At 51.9% G+C, this 19,595-nt stretch overlaps 9 protein-coding genes across 9 annotated transcripts; 4 read left to right on the top strand and 5 right to left on the bottom strand.

The window, feature by feature from the left end:
• Positions 1 to 1,495: 1,495 nt before the first annotated feature.
• On the top strand, positions 1,496 to 2,886 carry VTP21DRAFT_10371 (uncharacterized protein; the record flags this gene model as incomplete). The annotated part of the gene is made up of 2 exons (XM_069389700.1): positions 1,496 to 1,894; positions 1,975 to 2,886. The coding sequence occupies 2 exons, from the start codon at positions 1,496 to 1,498 to the stop codon at positions 2,884 to 2,886; spliced, it is 1,311 nt and encodes a 436-aa protein (XP_069252994.1).
• Positions 2,887 to 4,203: 1,317 nt separating this feature from the next.
• Positions 4,204 to 5,738, top strand: VTP21DRAFT_10370 (uncharacterized protein; the record flags this gene model as incomplete). The annotated part of the gene is made up of 5 exons (XM_069389699.1): positions 4,204 to 4,503; positions 4,583 to 4,654; positions 4,717 to 4,831; positions 4,919 to 5,258; positions 5,354 to 5,738. The coding sequence occupies 5 exons, from the start codon at positions 4,204 to 4,206 to the stop codon at positions 5,736 to 5,738; spliced, it is 1,212 nt and encodes a 403-aa protein (XP_069252993.1).
• Positions 5,739 to 7,544: 1,806 nt separating this feature from the next.
• On the top strand, positions 7,545 to 8,970 carry VTP21DRAFT_10369 (uncharacterized protein; the record flags this gene model as incomplete). The annotated part of the gene is made up of 3 exons (XM_069389697.1): positions 7,545 to 7,835; positions 7,917 to 8,157; positions 8,231 to 8,970. The coding sequence occupies 3 exons, from the start codon at positions 7,545 to 7,547 to the stop codon at positions 8,968 to 8,970; spliced, it is 1,272 nt and encodes a 423-aa protein (XP_069252992.1).
• An 818-nt stretch (positions 8,971 to 9,788) lies between these two features.
• VTP21DRAFT_10368 (uncharacterized protein) lies at positions 9,789 to 10,709 on the bottom strand (the record flags this gene model as incomplete). The annotated part of the gene is made up of 1 exon (XM_069389696.1): positions 9,789 to 10,709. The coding sequence occupies one exon, from the start codon at positions 10,707 to 10,709 to the stop codon at positions 9,789 to 9,791; it is 921 nt and encodes a 306-aa protein (XP_069252991.1).
• Positions 10,710 to 12,264: 1,555 nt separating this feature from the next.
• On the bottom strand, positions 12,265 to 13,782 carry VTP21DRAFT_10367 (uncharacterized protein; the record flags this gene model as incomplete). Its single annotated transcript, XM_069389695.1, has 1 exon — positions 12,265 to 13,782. One exon carries the CDS (start codon positions 13,780 to 13,782, stop codon positions 12,265 to 12,267), a length of 1,518 nt encoding a protein of 505 aa, XP_069252990.1.
• Positions 13,783 to 14,284: 502 nt separating this feature from the next.
• VTP21DRAFT_10366 (uncharacterized protein) lies at positions 14,285 to 14,990 on the bottom strand (the record flags this gene model as incomplete). Its single annotated transcript, XM_069389694.1, has 3 exons — positions 14,285 to 14,487; positions 14,565 to 14,789; positions 14,876 to 14,990. The coding sequence occupies 3 exons, from the start codon at positions 14,988 to 14,990 to the stop codon at positions 14,285 to 14,287; spliced, it is 543 nt and encodes a 180-aa protein (XP_069252989.1).
• A 190-nt stretch (positions 14,991 to 15,180) lies between these two features.
• VTP21DRAFT_10365 (uncharacterized protein) lies at positions 15,181 to 16,219 on the bottom strand (the record flags this gene model as incomplete). Its single annotated transcript, XM_069389693.1, has 2 exons — positions 15,181 to 15,771; positions 16,022 to 16,219. The coding sequence occupies 2 exons, from the start codon at positions 16,217 to 16,219 to the stop codon at positions 15,181 to 15,183; spliced, it is 789 nt and encodes a 262-aa protein (XP_069252988.1).
• A 70-nt stretch (positions 16,220 to 16,289) lies between these two features.
• Positions 16,290 to 17,904, bottom strand: VTP21DRAFT_10364 (uncharacterized protein; the record flags this gene model as incomplete). Its single annotated transcript, XM_069389692.1, has 4 exons — positions 16,290 to 16,731; positions 16,827 to 17,650; positions 17,757 to 17,819; positions 17,902 to 17,904. The coding sequence occupies 4 exons, from the start codon at positions 17,902 to 17,904 to the stop codon at positions 16,290 to 16,292; spliced, it is 1,332 nt and encodes a 443-aa protein (XP_069252987.1).
• A 344-nt stretch (positions 17,905 to 18,248) lies between these two features.
• On the top strand, positions 18,249 to 19,420 carry VTP21DRAFT_10363 (uncharacterized protein; the record flags this gene model as incomplete). Its single annotated transcript, XM_069389691.1, has 3 exons — positions 18,249 to 18,455; positions 18,553 to 18,930; positions 19,019 to 19,420. The coding sequence occupies 3 exons, from the start codon at positions 18,249 to 18,251 to the stop codon at positions 19,418 to 19,420; spliced, it is 987 nt and encodes a 328-aa protein (XP_069252986.1).
• Between the last annotated feature and the right edge of the window lie 175 nt (positions 19,421 to 19,595).

The raw sequence follows: 19,595 nt of genomic DNA, 5'->3' as shown, positions 1-19,595 counted from the left end.
AGCTTAGTGTGCTTGTACCGTTTTCTTGGCTCTATATTGGGCAGCAGCAAATTTGCATTTTACGATGTGGTCGTATCTCTAAGGGAAGCAGGCCGGGGACTTCCAAGTGCAATTGTTGTGATTGAGAAGAGAGTGTAGTGAGCCTCAACCGTGACCTGCGCATAGTCAAAATGAATAAACAAATAGTCGCATAAATGATCGGCAAAATTCAATGAACAATGCGCCCGGCTCATATTTTCTCACGGTCATGAATCTTAGACCATGAGTAAGATAGGCCACCATCGCATAACGAAAGAGGTTCAAGGTGCGATAACGGGCAGAGCTGGATCGCTAATCACCAGCTCTAATGATGCAATGGGGCAGGAATGATAGGGAAGCGGCGGTAGAGCGGTCCGAAATGGAAAGCGGTGACGGGAAATTATTTTAATGCTTAGCTCCGATCTACCTAAGGATTTAATACCTCTGATTACGTGATAACTACGGTAACCGCGATCCACTTGTTGACTGAAACACTTTCTCGCTCCATATTCGGTTCCGCCGGCATGCCCCTGCGGCAAGTTTTGATCTCTTCGCTTCTGCTAAGAACTATACCCGGCTCAAAATCTGAGGTAATCGCCTGCCTGACGAAATGGCCTTTACCTACCAAGCAGTTAGGCAACATTTCTGTCCTCCCAGGAGGTTCAACTCCTATATTTCTTGTGTAAAGATCGACATAAGCAAAGGAAACCTTATTCTCCTGGTAGCGGTGCAAAACAAATTAACTTAATTCTCAGAATTGGAAGTCTTGGTAGAAGCTCGATCACTAGCTGCCAGGTGCACCCTCCTTTTCGTCCATCGAAGCCATCGTAGCCGGGCGGCCATCGTTTGTCAGCATGGAGGGGTAAAGAAGGGTGGATGGAGGGAACGGCACCAAAACCATGGGATGAACTAAAGTTAATTGCGGCTTGACGCGAGGGCGAGCTTCATGTGACAAGTAGCGGTCTAACCCATTTTAATGGGTAGGACGTTGGTCTTGGCTTTGGCCCTTTAGACGCGCCTTCAAACCAAAATGTGATTAGTGCACCATTGTTTCGGCCGACCCTGGGATTGAGTTGGAAAGGTTGGCAAAGGACTACCTGCTCACATGCCCTTTCACACATAGCAAGTCACCACCACTCTATCTGAATTTATTAGTTCGCCATATAGGTACAAGCCGGTTGTCCTGCCTTACCCAAATTGGCGCTAGCGCTAACCTTTATTTTATTTTGGATCGAGACAGGTACTATTGTCTTCTTCGACCCAGAATATTTTGTGTAAATTTGCCTATCCGACGACGCGCTTAGCTCTCCATGATGTGTGTTTGCAAGAGTTTAGATAGCATGCAGAGAACGGCCTATAAATAAAGGCAGGTGAAAGGATCCAAGGGCTATTCTTTACTCGACAACTTTTTCTCCTCTTCCTCCTCTCCTTCTCTCCTCAATCAGCCCCACTCCCCTCCTCCTCTCAAGTAACCGGTATGTTTATAAAGCGAATTGTCAGTTACGCGTTGGCGGCATCCTTGATTGCCGGAGCCGTCGCCGGGCCTGCTGGAAAAAAGAACAATACCGCCCTCGCGGTCCCCGAAAAGGACCAGAAGGATGCCTCCATTCCTGAAAAGAACCAGAACGGTGCCGACAATAAGAACAACACAGAGACCCCCGATGGCAAATTGGCCCCCATTAACAGCCCCAAGGGAGTCAACGTAATCGATGGAGCCTACATCGTCGTCTACAAACCCGGAACCGAAAAGAAGGGCGAGATTACCGACCAAGCTATCAAGAAGGGCGTGAAGCACGTATACAACTTTAACAAGTTCAGCGGCTTCGCCGGCAAGTTCGACGATGATGCTCTCAGTAAAATTCGTTCAGATCCCTCGGTAAGAATTTTATTGTGGATTTATTTTTGGGTTGAAATACGACTCGAAGTATCCACTCAACCTTGTTGGTATGCTTTTAGGTGGCTTTTGTTGAACGCGACGGGATCATGAAAATTAACGTCGAAACTCAAACCGGAGCACCCTGGGGTCTTGCCCGTCTCTCGCACCGCGAGAAGCTCGACTCGAACACCCAAGACAAATACCTCTACGATGCCAATGGTGGCCAAGGAGTCACCGCCTATGTCATCGACACTGGCATTCTTGTGGATCACCCTGACTTCGAAGGCCGTGCCAAGTGGGGCGCTACGTTCGCTGATGATGGTGACAAGGATGGAAATGGTCATGGAACCCATGTTGCCGGCACCATCGGGTCCAAGACTTACGGTGTTGCAAAGAAAGCCAATCTGGTCGCGGTGAAGGTGCTGAATGGCCAAGGCTCTGGCTCGTTCAGTGATGTCATTGCCGGAATCAACTGGGCCGCCAATGATCAGAAGAAGAACGGGAAGAACAAGTCGGTTGCCAACATGTCCCTTGGTGGTGGTGCTTCGGATGCCGTGGATGAGGCCGTGAACAACGCAGTGACCGCCGGTTTGCACATGGTAGTGGCTGCTGGAAATGAGAACCAGGATGCTTGCAACTCCTCGCCCGCCCGAGCTGAAAAGGCCATCACCGTCGCGGCCTCTGACATTGGGGACAAGAAGGCCTCCTTCAGCAACTTCGGCAAGTGTGTAACCATCATTGCCCCCGGCGTGGACATCCTTTCGACCTGGAATGACGGACAGACCAAGTCCATCTCGGGTACCTCCATGGCCTCTCCCCACGTCGCTGGTCTTGTTGCCCACTTCCTTACCTCTAAGCCCCGCGACCCAGCCTCCATGAAAGAGTATATCGCTAGCGTTGCCAACAAAGATAAGATCACTGGCTTTGAAAACGGCACCGCCAACCTGCTCGCCTATAATACCCTTGGCAATGCTGCTGCTCTTGCCGCGTAAACTTTTGAGGAACAATTCGAATCTTTCATAAGCTGATACTTTTTATTTTTTTCTCTTTTCTAAACTTTGATTACGCTCTTTTGAAGCCTCTTTTTTTTTTTTCTTTCCTTACCATGTACTTATTTCTTGATAGCCGTGTGGACTTGTGACCTGGCTCTAGGATTGATTTCGACTGTACTAATGGAGCGATAGAATAAACATACTTTAATTTAAACTTAGGGAGAGAATGAACATTAGTTTCCGATGCCTAAAAATAGTTCAGGGATTCCACGGTTATCGTCACTTGCATAATCCAATGCAGCATGTTCGTATGCTCCTGGATCCTCTTACCCCCAAACTTTTCAACGTGTACTCGCTCTCTCTGTCCCCCCCCCCCTTTTTTTTTTTCATCGAGACTCCGGCATAATTTCCGCCGTCCATGGTTCTGATTAAGTTATCCAAGCAAACCACAATTAGAGCCATCTCAATTTGCCTTCATCCATTATATAAGACTTTAACTTTTTTGTACTGTCACAGTGGACATGAAAATGGCGGATAATAAGTAATCAAAATGCTTAGGCGCAGTGGGCATTGGATCTTCTACCTCGTCATCCCTAGTGTGCTAACCAGCAGGAGGGGACCAAGAGGCGAGGCCATTTCCTCCGTGCAGATGCAAGAGAGTGGGAAAATCCTAACCCAGCCCAGCGGTGGATGGAAATTCTCAAAAATCCTCCTATTATTGACGTCAGTTTGTTAGGAACTTTGGGTTCCGTGACCTCGGATCATTTCTAAAATTATTCAAGGTACTAGTGCCCATTATTCTCAGTGGCCCGAGGATATCCTATCTTCCGTACACGCGATTTTGCAAGGAGGAGAGAGAAAGAGGTCATACTTGTTCAACGAGTATGGATCCATATTACCTTTTGATTACGATATTTCCAAAAGGTTTGAATGGATGGACCGATAGGGGAGGGTACAAAAAACCAAAAGACATTGCCTCTCTGCACAACCGGAGGAGAGATGGTTGGCAATGGCATTGGAACTGCTGAGCTTAAACTGGGTTTCAGAGGATATTTCAGCTCAAATTCTCTCGTAAGTTGGTTCAACAAGCTTATTTTTAGAGTTAGAGAAGAGAAAAGTGAAAAAGGGAGCCATGGGTTGATTGCGAGATTTGCTAAGTTGGGAGAAAAGGAAATGGGAGGAGATAAAACAAGAATATAAATAGAGGCGTTTTTTAATTTATCTCGGCATTGAAAATAAAAAACCTCCTTTCTTTTCTCCCTCATTAAAAAGAACGAATCCCACCCTACCCCTCCTTAACCGTTTGAAAAATTCGCTATGTTCATAAGGCGCATCCTTAACTGCCTTTTGGCGGCTTCCATTGCTGCTAGCGTCATGGCCGCCCCTGTCGACGTCAAAGAGGACAATCTGGCCCCGCTCAATGTCCCCCAGGGTGAGGCCAAGGTGGTGGACGGCTCTTATATCGTCGTCTACAAGCCCAACGCCGATCAGAATGGGGCGATCTCGGATCAGGCAATCAAGGCTGGATTGAAGCATGTCTACGACATTGAAGATTTCAAGGGCTTTTCTGGGAAATTCGACGCTGACACTTTGAAGAAGATTCGTGCCGATCCTGCGGTAATCCCACCCTATTTTGCTCCAAACTCTATCCCGGGAGATAGGTTGCTCACCCATTTTCTCCTTGGTTTGGATCTAGGTGGCCTATGTGGAGCGCGACTCCATCTTGACCATCAACGTGGATGAGGACGATGGAGCCCCTTGGGGGGCTGTTGGCGAGGAAGGTGATGACGCGGAAGCCGATAACAACAACAAAAAGAAAAAACCCAAAAGAACGCACCTTGGGGACTTGCCCGCATCTCCCACCGCAAGAAGCTCACCAACTCGACCCTCGACAAATATGTCTACAACCCCAATGCCGGAAAAGGTGTGACCGCTTATGTGATTGGTAATATGAAAGCTCCTCTTCCCTTTTCTCTAGTCGTCCATTTTGTTCACGCCATCCCTAACCTGTGCGATACCCTTCTGATTCTAGATACCGGAATTTTCGTTAAGCACCCCGATTTCGAAGGCCGCGCCCGTGTGGGTAAGACCTTTACCGAGGATGGGGATGAGGACGGACAAGGTCACGGTACCCACGTGGCTGGAACCATTGGATCCAAAACCTACGGAGTGGCCAAGAAGGTAAAACTCGTGGCCGTGAAGGTTCTCAACAACAGTGGATCGGGCACGGTCAGCGATATCATTGCCGGAATCGACTGGGTGGTGAAAGACGCCAAGAAGGGCAAGAACAAGAAGGCCGTTGCCAACATGTCCCTTGGAGGCGGTGCCTCTGATGTGCTTGATGAGGCCGTCAACAAGGCTGCCGATGCTGGGTAAGAAATCAAAACCTACAGCCAGCTGGCTCCCATTCATTCTCCTTGCTAATACGACCATTATTTCTATTCTATCTTCCAATAACAAAATGTAGAATCCATTTCGCGGTTGCTGCCGGTAACTACAACATTGACGCTTGCAAACTCTCTCCCTCTCGCGCCAGCAAAGCGATCAGCACCGCAGCATCTGATGTAGAAGACAAGAAGGCCAGCTTCAGTGACTGGGGCAAGTGCGTGGACATTATTGCACCGGGAGTTGGCGTGTTGTCGACCTCCAATGACGGTAAGTCCAAGGTACTCTCGGGCACCTCGATGGCCACCCCCCATGTTGCCGGGGTCATCGCCCAGTTCTTGTCCGAGAAGGTGCGCTCCCCCGCCGACATGCTCAAGTATCTCCAGAAGGTGTCGATAAAGGATGCCGTTACTGGTTTTGACAAGGAGACCGTCAACTACCTCCTCTACAACAATCTCGGTGCCTAATTTATCCTCTCTTTCTTTTTCCTACTGATGCGCCACATCCCCCTTCTATCTGCCCCCTTCCCCTCCTTTACGGTCCTCTCCTTAGTTTTATCTTGTATTCAGCGGATTCCTCCGTACCCTGTATATTCCTATCTTCCCTCTTGTCAGAAATAGTACCAGAGTCTATTTAAATATACGTGGTTTTAAAATTCTAAATAACTTCCAAGACAGTATGAAAACTTACCAAGAGAATCAAACTCGTGATAATTTGTTAGAGTATCAAGTTTCCTTCTGGCCCATGATTCTGGTATTAAATAGCATGAGCTCCAGGCTACCTTTCCCCTATTTCTTTGGTGGGGAGCGTTTAATCCAACACCGTGAAGATTTGCTTCGCTCATTTTACCGACGTTATTCTCTGTCGTCGAAGGGTTTTTTTAGGTTCATTTCAATACGACTCGACTCTGTGAGCAAAATGCTACGCGTTAAATTTTTCGTCAAGCTATTCCGGCTTCCCCTTCATTACCCCAGCCGCACGCGAAGTTTGTTGGCCATTAAGGTTACTTTGCTTGCTGAATTATGCCTAAAGAATTTATGCCTATAGAATTAAGATTAACATCGAACTATATTCCTGCCGTTGATGATGAGCAAACCTATCTCTTGGCCTCCTAGCATTCTCGGCGATACATGTCTCCAGCCCCAGTCCCTTGTGAGATTCCTAGGCGTGGAATACCCAATGTATCTTGAATAGGAATACGGTAAAGATGAAGAATGGGACCGAAGGCAACCTAGATTCTAGGGAGTGGCCATTGGAGGACTGCAAGAAGTCGAGAGATGACTGGCTTTGCAATCATGAGATGTCCAGCGCCCGACGTAAAGGAATACAAGCTGAGGAGTGTCCACGTGTCTTGAGGTTTGCTCAAGCTCCAAATCCTTTCGAAAATAGAACGGATTCGTCAGAGCCAGAGGGGAGAGGGGAGAACAAACTCTATAAAATTGGGTTCTTTAATGCATTATGGTTGTTTGGCGATTAGGGAAGGGCGCGGAGAGGTGGATCATCAAACGCAATCAACCTTAAATACGACACTTAATGCCTGCTTACCTTCATATCTTATTTGGATTGCACAGCACTTTCTCCCCATGATGAGTAACCCATTGGCTCGCCTCATATTGCACAAGGTAATTGGGCCCAGCCATTTAGGTTCAACCCTCCATGGATCTCGGGTGAGCCAAAGGAAAAAAATTAGATGCACCTAGCCACTCCTCCGTGGATTAGGCCCTCACTTTACGAAATCAGAGGGAGCAAAGGAACGCTTATTCTTTGCGGAATGGACAAACGGATTGTTCATGTTTTCCCTGATTACGATAGCCTAACCTGGCGGGGCGTATTGGGGGGAGGAGGGCAAGCACAAACTCAAAGTGACCATTCCTCATCAAGAAAAAAAGCCACCCTCCGCGTGGAGCAGGCGACCGCAAAATCTCCTCAGGGCAGCAGAGTAGAGGGATGCTTAGAGGGCTTTTTGACCTCAAAAACAGACTTTATTTCTCATACACAACTTGGTAATGGTGTAAAGCTAAAATTTAGAAAATTCGGCCGTCCAAGACGTCTTCAATTCAAAATCGTATTGATTAGAAATGAGTCCGTGGAGATGGGAAGAGGAGGGGGGGGGGTGAGCAACCATATAAATAGGTTCCTCTTTGGCGAAAAACAAAAGATCAAAACCAAACTCTCCTACTCCTCATTTCTTTTCTAGAAATCTTCACCTTCTCTACAATCCTTACCTTTCTCCCCTCAACCTCACCCCTTCGTTGTGTGTGTGATAATTTAGCATGTTCATCAAACGTGTTCTCAACTGCCTCTTGGTAGCCACTCTGGCAGCTAGCGCGATCGCCGGTCCCGCCGACGAGGACCTCGCTCCCCTCGTTGCACCCGAAGGGCAGGCCAAAGTGATCGACGGCTCCTACATTGTCGTCTACAAGCCAGGCGCGGAAGAGTCCTCTCAGCTGAAGAGCCAGGCCATTCGGGATGGCGTGAAGCACGTCTTCGAGATCGAGGACTTCAAGGGTTTCGCAGGACAATTTGATGCCGAGACTCTGAAGAAGATTCGTGCCGATCCTACGGTGAGTCCTCCGCCACCTCCCTCTTTTCGTAGGGGACAGTATCAAGAGGGTATACTCATGGCATTTTTACATCATTCATAGGTTGCCTATGTCGAACGTGATGCTGTTGTCAGTCTTGACGCCGACGAGGTCCCCGAGCCTGAGGCCGCTGAGCCGGAGCAGGTCGAGGCCGACACAACTAAGAAGAAGAAAAACAGGACCCAAAAGGGCTCCCCGTGGGGACTTGCTCGCGTCTCACATCGGAAGAAACTCGACGACAAGACCAAGGACAAGTATGTCTACAACCCCGACGGTGGCAAGGGCGTGACCGCCTATGTTCTCGGTAAGACGCACCCGTTTGCCTCGGGCTGACCCTCCTTACTTTTGCTCATGATGTTGGACCTTACTTGTGGTAGACACGGGCATTCTGACCACCCATCCCGAGTTCGAAGGCCGTGCGCGCTGGGGCGCCACCTTTGCGGACGACGGCGACAAGGACTTGCACGGCCATGGCACCCACGTTGCCGGGACGATCGGATCCAAGACCTATGGTGTGGCGAAGAAGGTCCAGCTCGTGGCCGTGAAGGTACTCAATGGCAATGGCACAGGCTCCACCAGTAAAATCGTGGCTGCCATTGACTGGGTGGTCAAGGACGCTAAGGGCACTTCGGCCGATACCAACAACAAGAAGCGAGCCGTGGCCAACATGTCTCTCAGCGGAGGAAACTCCGACGCGCTGGACAATGCCGTGAACAAGGCGGTCGAGGCCGGCGTGCACTTCGCGGTGTCTGCCGGAAACAAGAACGCCGACTCGTGCCTGCTGTCCCCTCCTCGTGCCGAGAAGGCGATTGTCACGGCGGCCTCGGACGTCAACGACAAGAAGGCAGACTTCAGCAGCTTTGGCAAGTGCGTGGACATCATTGCCCCCGGGGTGGATGTGCTCTCCACCTGGAATGACGGGAAGACCAAGTCCATCTCGGGCACCTCGATGGCCGCCCCACACGTCACGGGTCTGCTGGCCCAGTTCCTGTCCGAGAAGAACCGCAACCACGCCGAGATGGTCAAGTACCTGCAGAAGGCGGGGCTTAAGAATGCCATCACTGGATTCGACAAGGACACCGTGAATCTGCTTGCCTACAACAACTTGGGTGCATAGATGGCTCGGAAAATAACCCGAGCCATCCCGGAAAATCTTCTCGTTTTTTATTTAATATATTCCCCTCCTTCCCCCTCCTCCTCACAATAGCTGGGGCCGTTCTTATCGCCGGCCCTTATTCCTTTTAAAGTTTTTTCCTTTTATTCAGCTCTTTCGATGTACTTATTTTTGTGACATGTTCGATAGTCTCTTGTTTTCATCCTGGAGGAATAAAATTGATGTCAATCCAGCCTCAAAACGCTGCCCTCCTTCTCACTGGTCCCCCAGCGGAGATTGGTTTGCGTTACTTGGCACAGCTTATCACCATGAATTTCACGTGGCTCGCCCCCCAATTTGTTCCCTCATTCCACCGTGCTGTTCACTAGTAATGTGAAACAGGGGCCACGTCTTCAGGAATCCGTTCCAGGATCCGGATAAGGATTGAAAATCGGTCTTCTATTTATATATCACAAACAATCATATCCAAGAGAAATAAGTTATAGGCATAGAAAATAAAGCACAATGTAGAGGGGGTGTATAAACTTTTCCACATAACACACAAAGATCATTAGGGCTGCAGCATTAATAACAAAGATATTTCAAAGGAGGGGGAGAGAGGGCGGGGGACGAAGGCAATTGAGGATATTAAACAATTGAAACTGGATTATAAAGAAAAAAGAGACAAGAAACACATCAGATTAAATAAATAAATAGTTGGAGTGGGGAAAGGGCGACGGGAGGTTAAGCCGATCGGGGGGGTTGGGGGTTGGTTGGGGGAGGAAGGGGTTGGGAGGAAGCGGAGATTCAGATAGGCTCCTCTATTTTGGAGCTCAACCCGCCTAAGCATCGAACATCCCCCACATTCCATCCGCATCGTTCACAAGGGCATCCGCAGCCGGGGAAAGCAGGAATTGGGTCGAGTCGTCCCAGGGCAGCCATGGATCCGGGACGTCGGAGGTGCAGTGGTCGAGGTTGGGCACCGTCTGTTGAGGCGTGGGGGCGTGGGGGGTAGGCATGGAGGCCGAGCGGCGGAGTCGCGTCTCGAGCTTGTTCTCCTGGTCGAGGGCATGGCTCTCCCATCCGGGTTTCCGCGCGGCATCGCTGACCGGGCTCTCGTTCCTCGAGCTGGGACAGCTCCTCCTCCGCTCCTCCCTCTCCTCCTCGCCGCCCCCCTGGCGCTCTTTGCGCTCAAGCAGCTTTGCCTTTGCGCGGCGGTTTTGGAACCAGATCTGGACCGAGCGAAGCGGCAAGTCCAGGTGGCGGGCGATGTGCAGCCGGAGATGGCTGTTTGGGGTTGGGTTGGCGGCGAAGATCTGCTGGAGGATGGCAAGTTGCTCGGGGGTGGTGCGCATCCTCTTACGAGACTTGGGGCTGACCGGGAGCGGATGGGTCTGGGGATAGGGGGTGTAGGCGTGGGTCAGCGAGGGGGTGAAGAAGGGGGTGCGCGAGTAGGGGTGGGGGAACGTCAGATGGCGGTAGTGCGAGGGTGCGGGAGCAAGGTTCTGCGACTGCTGGTAGGCCGTGGGGTAAGGTTGGGCCGCGGTCGTCGAGAGAGGAAGAGGTTTGGCCTGCTGCGGGCTGGAGAAGTCGGTGGGCGGCGGCGTGGTGTCGAACTGGGGAGAGGCAAGCGCGGCGGGATAGCCCGAGAGCAGCAGGGGAGAGACCAAGTCGTCGCCGGCCGGCGAGTTGGCCAGGAGGGCGTGTTCGCTGGGAGAGTGGAAGCTAAGGGAGTTCAAATAGCTCAGTGTGTCTTGCATCATGGTAGCAGTGGGAGGGGGGGGGGGGAAGGGAGTTCTTCTCAGAGAAAGCAGGAGAAGAGGGAGTGGGGACGAGAGAGGAAAGAGAAGGCAATGAAAAGAAGAAAAAGAGGCAAAACGCTTAGAGGGTTAAATATATACGAGGGTGGGTAAAGGCTTCGATGGGGGAGGGAATAGAGTTGATGGCAACGAGGGTGATCTTCTGAAAAGTTGGACCGAGGCCTGGACTTTATAGCGAAAAATTCTAAGACAATTCATCCAAGGTCTCCGCGGTGTGAATCTATGAGAGAGCACGGACGACGGCAAAAAAGAGACGGTGGAATAAGAAAAAGAAGCGGTGTTTTAACGTTAAGGTTGTACGAGTTGGGCCGCAAGTCCTTACACAGAGTCATTGAAGCGGCCAGAAGTAGGTTTTTGTCTCCTCCAGAAAAAAAAGCATTGTCCAGTATATTGAGGGATGTGGGTTAGCCGCTTCGCAAATCAAAACGGATTTCAGAAAAACATGCAATTGCATTGCATCCGTTTTGCAAGAGAGGCTTGATCCGGTGTCGTCACAACCTGGCCCCGGCAGCTAATGCGGAACGAGAGCAAATCGTTCTGCCGCCAAAGTGCCCAGCTCCTGCTCTGGCTGCTGCAGCATAGACTGGTTCGCGGATAACGTGGCGAACCTAATGGGGGAGCCCATCTGCATGGAGATCGCAAGCACCGGCCCCCCCCTCCTCGCCCCTCCCCCTCCCCCCCCCCCTCGCCTCCCCAGCAGAACCAGCCAGATTCCACAATCACGGTGGTGACGTGCGTCTGAATTTTAGTCAAAACTTTCCTTTTCGCTACTCCGGTTCCGTGACAGCCCGTAAACAGGCTCCCCGCTGTACTCAGGGTTTACGTGTATCACGCTGAGGGCGAATGAATGGCTGGGCGATCTTATTGTGTGGACGGTGGGAAGCAGAAGCAACCCCCCCCCCCCCGCGCCGCCTCATTCCTCCCCGGCCCCTACGCTCTCTTTCAGGCCATGGTCTGAGCTCCTCCCAGTTGGTCCTTGGGTTTCTTGGGAACAAGCCTGTGCGATCAGGACACAAGAGTTTTGGGGACCTCAAAGGAGACAGGCAGTGCCTTGTGAAAAGCGAGAGGGAATGCTTGTAAAAAAAAAAAGTGGGTTTGTACCAGGCTGCTTGAATATTTCGAGTGGGAGGTCACACCGCCGAATTGGCTAGAATGTTTTGGGCCGGTTATTTTTAGGCCGCCGTCTTATGATTGCAGCGCTTATGTGCTCGAGGAGCAGTGGTAAGATTGGCAAAGATTGGAAAGGCGACGAGCAAGCACAAACCATAGTGGAGGGCACGCACACACAAAACTTGATCTAGGTTCAATTAACTGAAATCATGTCATTTCCTCATATTACGAGAGAGTACAAGGCAACAAACAACACAGCAGAATGCAGAAAAAGAGTTAACAAGGGCGTTCTCCGCCGCCCTTCCTCGCCCCCGCTAAAGTAATACAGCCCATTAGCTCAGACGGTTACTCGACAGCTCCTTCACCTCATGCCTCTCCCCCGAATCGTCTAGCCCAGGAGCCACTTGGCAAAAAAGCCGCCGCTGGCGATCAAAATTGCCAGTGCCGCAAAAACAATTAACGATCGAGGCTTCGGCGACACAGCCAATGTAAGGAGCTCGCAAAGCACCCTATCAAGCACCAACCCCAACCGCAGCTTGGCTCGCCACCAGGGATCAATCCCGAACGGCCCATGGCTGCACGGCGTCTGATATTCATCACGTGCATTCGCCAGAAACCGGGGCCCTGAATCGGCCGAATGCATGACGGCCAGGGTGAACGACGCCGACACCGGGCGGTGGTCGGAATTCATGTACTCGGGGTAGGAGCGATAGTGCCCCAGCTCTACCCTTGCTCCTGCGCGGCTCCGCCACAGCACCCGGTCGCACCACGAGGGCACGCGCCTGCGATGGTTGTAGAGGATCGACTCGCGAAAATACTTGTACGTCGGGGGAAAATCGAGGGGGCCCTCCTGGAACCCATGCAGGGTGCGCCCGGCGGCACGCTCCGCGGTCAGTTGATCGTACGCGTGGAGGCTGTGTAGGCGATCCGGAATGGCTTGCAGCAGGCCGGAGAGCGTGAGGGGCCCGTGGCGAGGATGGTCGAGCTGGATGCGATAGTTGAGGTCGCCCAAGAGGAAGGTGAAGTCATGGTCATAGAGGTTCCATTCCCGTTTCCCTCTGCTCCCCCTGGATCCGGTCGCGCGCCCGCCAAGTCCGTTCAATCCGGCCCCATATTCACCTAGGGTGCTTCGATCACCGCCCTCCCTTTCCTCCCTCACGCCCCCGCTCTGACCTCCTTCGGAGCCATCTCCTACCTCTCCCTCTCCCTCTCCCTCTTCCTCCTCCTCTTCTTCGTCGCCCAAAAGCGGCACTTCTTCGACCCCTGGCATTCTCCTTCCTCCTCCTCCTCCTCCTCCTCCTCTTCTTCTCGCCCCTCTTCTTCTTCGCATTGGATAGGCTTGAGCAACTTTTGTAGTATGTGATTCCTCCCTTTCCAGGATATCTTCATCCGCGGTGAAGACGAGCCGCTCGCACACGCTTCTAAAGTCTTGGTTACGCCGCTGCAAATTGTGCATGTGCGCGGCCAAATGGCAGTTGACAAAGCATAGGGTGCATGGGCCGTCATCGCGATCCTCAAGACGCACGCTGACCCCCATGGCGCCCTTGTTCCCCAAATAGACATACCCACAGCCCATTGTGGCGATGAACACGGAAACGCTCCTCCCATCTTTTTGAAGCGCGTACACGAGCAGCAAGCGGCCCATGTGGTTGACCGCCGCGATGAGCTCAAAGTAATGGGCCGGGAATTTTGCTTTCAGCGGCGCGGCGGTCTGGGTGAGAAGGGCCTGAATGCGATCGTCGTTGTCGTAGGAGAAGGCAAGAGGCGCAAGCTCTTGGAAGCCGATGGCAACAAAGTCAGGAGGGGCGGGGGTGCGGTCGAATTCATCCAGCAGCCATGTGGAGAGATCGGAGTCGATGGGCTGGTGGTTGAGGTTAAAGGTCCCAACCACGACTCGTAAAGGCATCCTGAGGCAAGATGGGTGGAAGGCTCTGCAGAGGGTTCAGTGTTATCTTATAAAGACGAATGGATCGAATGAAAAAATTGCGGCCAATTTGGCTGGACCATCCAAGGCATTAAATTCATCTCTGCACGAGCCACCAGACTCTTAAGGCTGGCTAAAGAGGGGGGGGGGGGAGGAGGATGAGCTCGTGTGGGGAAAGGAAAAGTAGGGCCGAGAAACACGGTGTGGAATGGACACACTTTTTCAGGGCGCTTTATTTCTATACCAGTATAAACAAGATAGGAGAGGTATCTGGGTCGTAGTTAATATATTGCAAAATTAGGGAATTAGGCGAGGTATTATGCAAGGATTAGACAGCACACTAAACTAGGTAGGATTAAATAATTAGGATATAGAGGGAGAGTGATATAGGGGGATAGATAAATAGAGCTAGGGGGTTAAATAGCGGTGTATACATCATTAGGTGGGAATCTAGCGGAGGGAATAGGGGAGAAGGGAGACGGTATTAATCCTGCTCCTCTATTCCGTCGCTTGAGTAGCACTGATAGCCGCGCACGGGCTCGGAGGCCGCGACGCAGCTGAAGAACTGGATCGGGCCAAGGCCGCTCTTGCTCGGGGGCTGCCATCTAAGCTCCAGCTGGGGGCCGATAGGATTGTTGGTTGTGGTCACCAAGGCGGCACCAATGTTTTCGCCTTGGCAGCTATCCACTATTCATTTGCATCCACACAGGGAGTTAGCGCATTAGCCGGGCACGTCAATGCAAGGGTGAACCCATGGCACTTACCAGTCGCGAATCCTTCATTCGGGACCTTCCACACGCCGATGTGCTCCAGACTCAGGGTGGTTGCAATGATGACAAGGTGGTTGAACTTGTTCTTGCCCCCATCGACAATAATGGGGATCTCAGGTCCTCCTGGAATCCATTTGTCATAAGGGAGCGACACATGCCAGTTCACACCGAGATCCATCTGCTGGCCAAAATACTTCTTGGCGTCCATGGTCGTGACATCTACGCGCCAGCACAGAGGCGCACGGGGGAGAGGTTAGAGGCCTTGAAAGCAGCATTCCTCTGCAGAAGGGCGATGATAAACCAACCTGCATTGCAAGTGTCGACCATGGTGTTCCGGTCGGTGCCTATGGTGGTGTTGAGCAGCGGGGCAGCCACCGCCAGCTGGAGAAGGAGCGCAAAGACGGCGAGAGATTTCAGCATAGTGCTCCTGCTCTTCAAGGCGTGCAAAGAGGAGGGGGAACGGGGCGGGAGAGCGAAGAGGGGGTCTGCTCAGGCCATCGGAAGCGTTTATTTATAAATAGCGTTTGGTGCAGTTAGTGTGAGTAAAATTAGCCTAGAAGGGCAACACAAACAGTGGGCACGGGCTACGCTTTTTTTTTTTCATTCTCCCTCAGCCGATTTCCGGTTGGAGCCGGATTTTGGATCCCTCCGCCGCCTCCCCCGCCCCCACCAACTCTACCGTGGCTGCAAGTGGGGGGAGCATCCCTTGACCATACCGCCAGCGCCCCCGACGCGCTCTGCGCGGGGGTTCTCGGGCGATGCCGCCGTCCCCCTGGCTCTGTCTGCTTGCTCCGGCCGATTTGCTCAGCATGATGCCATAGCATCTTGGTAATGGTAAGTGTTCTTGGCTTTGTGCTGCGTTCAAGAATTCCGCATAAGCAACCTTGAATTCAAGCTCCGTGCGTCTGAAACTTGGATTGAAAGCGCAATATGAATACGGCGCGAGCAAACAGAGCCCCACCACGGCAGCCCTGGCGAGTGTCTCCGAGCCGGAGGCGTGCGCCCACTCTCCCAAGGAAGTTGGTTTGGGCAATCCTCCTGATAGGCGAGGGTGCGCCCTGGGCCTAGCTCTGAGCCGTAGGGCCCACGGCCAGGCGTACGTGAGAACGGTGAGCCGGTGGAATACAAAAATAGCATGGCCAGTCAACGACACTGTCCCACTCTGAAAGCTACGGTTTTTCGGCTTAGAAGGCTTGTGTGACTGTTAACAAAGCCAGCGGCTTGGAGAGCAAGAGTTATCCCTCTCTGCAGAGGGGATAGTAGAGCCGTGCTGTCAAAAGAGTTGAGTCTATTTCACATATAAATAAAATTGGACGAGGTTGGCTTCAAGGACGTCATCCAACTCTATTGGCCTTTAGGGCTGTGCCTCATGGATGGTTCGCGATGTTTGCTACTTGAAAAATAACCAAGTATTGCGCAGGTCCATTCTAGTTATGCTAATGTAGGTGGACTTCTCCTCGAGTATTGGGAAAAAGGTCGAGGAATCCTTCCAATCCTTTCCTTCCGGCCAGGCCCAGGCTGAGGAGGGCCACGATATTATTTTGCATGGGCATGGGATCGATAAAGATGAGGCGCATTAAGCTTGAAAGATGCACCCCCAATTGGAACGACTCGAGCCGGTCATTTGAGAAAAAGAATATTGTCTTCATTGAAAAAAAAAGAATAATTACGCACAAAAAAAAAAAGAAAATGCGGAGTCGCGCCATCGGTGGTTCCCCTCTACAAATATAAGCCTTCTGGTGTGCCCTCGCTCTTCCGATAGAGGACCTTCTCCCTAGCCTTTCTAAAGTCATCCGCCACAACTTTCATTCGTCGCTCTCGTAACGCCAGCAGCCCGGCCTCCGTGCAAATGGCCTTGATGTCGGCGCCACTCAAGTCGTCTTTGGACATGACGAACTCCTCGAGATCCACGTCTTCTGCAAGCGTCATCCGAGAGGTGTGGATGCCGAAAATGCGCCGCTTTGTCTTCACGTCGGGCAGCGGGAACTCGATCTTGCGGTCAATTCGACCTGGGCGGATCAGGGCCGGGTCCAGTGACTCGATTCGGTTGGTGGCCATGATGACCTTGACATCCCCCCGCGAATCGAATCCGTCGAGCTGGTTAAGCAGCTCAAGCATAGTGCGCTGAATCTCACGCTCGCCTCCAGAGGTCGAGTCATATCTATTGGCATGGACAGAAAACAAGAAAAAAAAAGAGCGAGGATATTGAGGTCAATATAATCCCGTGAAACCGCTCGAACTGCGCCAAATACATACCGTTTCGTACCAACAGCATCAATCTCGTCAATAAACACAATGGACGGCGCATGCTCCTCGGCCACCCGGAAGAGCTCTCTCACCAGCTTCGGCCCATCGCCCAAATATTTTTGGATAAGCTCTGAGCCCACCACACGCAAAAAGGTCGCGGACGTCTGGTTGGCCACGGCTTTAGCGAGCAAAGTTTTGCCGGTGCCGGGGGGGCCGTACAGAATGACGCCCTTGGGGGGTTTGATACCCATCTCCTCGTAGAGCTCGGGGTGAGTAAGCGGCAGCTCGACGGACTCTTTGATTTCTTGGATCTGCTGCTCGAGCCCACCGATGTCTGCGTAGGATTCTGTGGGGGCCTTCTCCAGCTTCATCACGCTAACCATCGGGTCTGTTTCATCCTGCAACACCCCAATCACCGACATATTCTTGTGGTGTAGTAGGACGGAGCAGCCGGGCTCGAGAGAATCTTTATCCACGAATGAGAGAATGCTCACGTAGTATTCGGGACCGGTGGCCGACGAAACAATGGCGTGATCATCGTCGATGATTTCCTCGAGCGATCCCACGCCCATGGGTGAGCCCCGCAGATCGTCTACGCGGGTGCGCTCCTCCTCATGTTTCTCTTCCTGTGGCCTGAGCCGCTCCTGGTACGTCACGAACTCCTCCTCCATCAGGAGGTAATCCTTGATGCGCTCATGCTTGAGAAGCTTGAGCTTACATCGCGTCGTGGGGAACACTTGCGGGAGCTTCGAGGTGGGATCGGGGCCACGTTTCTTCTTTTTGCCGACGCGAGTGGGCACGGGGGGTTCCCACTTCTTCTTCTTGTCTTTCTCCTACCAACAGGAGGAGAAGCAAAGAGCAGCATTAGTATTCGATGGGAATAGCTTCGATCCAGGAATCCTCCATCGCGATTGCGGTTTATGATCCACCATGCCTTACCTGCTTGTCTTTGTCCTTTCCGGGTGCGCCTCCACCCGGCGGAATTCCTGACTGCGCATTACCCTATCAGGCAAGAGAACGAAACAAAATGGGTTAGATCGCGTGATTCCATAGAGAGGATTCGAGATCTCCTTCAGATACATGCCATTTTCTAAAGAGGTGTGTTGTTGATTGAAAGTGTGCGATCAAAACTCCTTCGCTAACCCACTTTAAACTGGAGGGGGAACACGCAAGCGCGTCTATTTCTTGCGTTAGCCACAGGATCCAATCCACCACGGCGTAATGTCCACCACAATCTGCCTGCCCACCAATCGTTTCCTCGCGTGGATGTTGATTGTTTACCCTTCCGCAGAAGAAAAAAAAATAGGAACATAAAGGAAGCGAGCCCCTGTTCGAAGTTTTTCAAGGAAGGTCCCTTTCTCTTTTTTTTTTCTCCCCTCCCCCTTTTCTCTTCTCACTTAGACACTTTAATACACCTTAAAAACAGTCATCATGTCCCATCTCTTCCCCTCTCAAAAAGTGTTGAGCAAGCACTTCGTTGCCCCCTCTCCCGTTGACTCCCAGGCCCCGTCTGGAGTTGGCCTCTATGCCCGCTTCGCCTTCGCCGGTGCCGTGTGCTGCTCCGTCACCCACGGAGCCCTCACTCCCGTTGATGTGGTGAAGACAAGAATCCAGCTTGAGCCCCAAGTGTACAACAGGGTATGTGATGTTCTTTTTTTGCTCGTCTTGGTTTATCGGTGCCATCTCCCGAATGTTGACTAATATGACTGCAATTCTCTTTTCTTGTTCTGCTTAGGGTATGGTGGCCGCCTTCGGTCAGGTCATCAAGGCTGAGGGTGCTGGTGCCCTCCTCACCGGCTTCGGCCCCACCGCTGCCGGCTACTTCCTCCAGGGTGCCTTCAAGTTCGGCGGTTATGAATTCTGGAAGAAGACCTTCATCGACTACTTGGGTGTCGAGGCTGCGTCTGAGCACCGCACCGCCATCTACCTCGCATCGTCGGCCATTGCCGAATTCTTCGCCGATGTCGCCCTCTGCCCGCTGGAGGCTACCCGTATCCGCCTTGTGTCGCAGCCCACTTTCGCCAACGGTTTGTTGGGCGGTTTCACTCGTTTGTTGAAGGAGGAGGGTGTGATCCGTGGATTCTACTCCGGCTTCATCCCTATCTTGTTCAAGGTAAGGGGAGATTTTCATTTATTGCATTTGGTATCTTGGGGGTCCCAGCAGTAATTCACTGACGACGCTCCCCCGTTCCCTTCCTTAGCAAATCCCCTACACCATGGCTAAGTTCGTGGTCTACGAAATTGCCGCCGAGAACATCTACTCCGCCATGGGCAAGTCCAAGAACGAGCTCTCCGCCGGAGTGAACACCACCGTGAACCTCAGCTCTGGTTTGATTGCCGGTATTGCCGCCGCCATCATCTCACAGCCCGCCGACACTCTTCTCTCCAAGATCAACAAGCAGAAGGGTGCCGAGGGCTCCATCATCACCCGCCTCTACGACATGACCCTGCAGCTCGGTCCTAAGGGTCTGTTCACCGGCTTGGGTGCCCGTATTGTGATGGTGGGTACCCTCACCGCCTTCCAGTTCGCCATCTACGGCGACATTAAGCGTGTGCTCGGCGCCACCAACTCCGTGGAGATTGCCAAGGTGACCAAGGCCTAAAGGATCCACCCTCTACTACAAAAAATATATTATCTCCTAGAATTTCTTTTTTGTTATTGTGTAAAGATTTAAACCGCCCGCCCTTTTTTTTTTTCTTCTTCCTCCCTCTCCCCCTATCCATTCTGCGATTTTAACTCGTTTTTTTTTTCTTTTTATTATTTATGAAAGAAAAAAA

Source organism: Calcarisporiella thermophila (assembly GCF_041956535.1).
Source record: "Calcarisporiella thermophila strain CBS 279.70 unplaced genomic scaffold VTP21scaffold_7, whole genome shotgun sequence".
Classification (NCBI taxonomy): domain Eukaryota; kingdom Fungi; phylum Calcarisporiellomycota; class Calcarisporiellomycetes; order Calcarisporiellales; family Calcarisporiellaceae; genus Calcarisporiella; species Calcarisporiella thermophila.
This window is presented reverse-complemented; position numbering and strand designations above follow the sequence as displayed.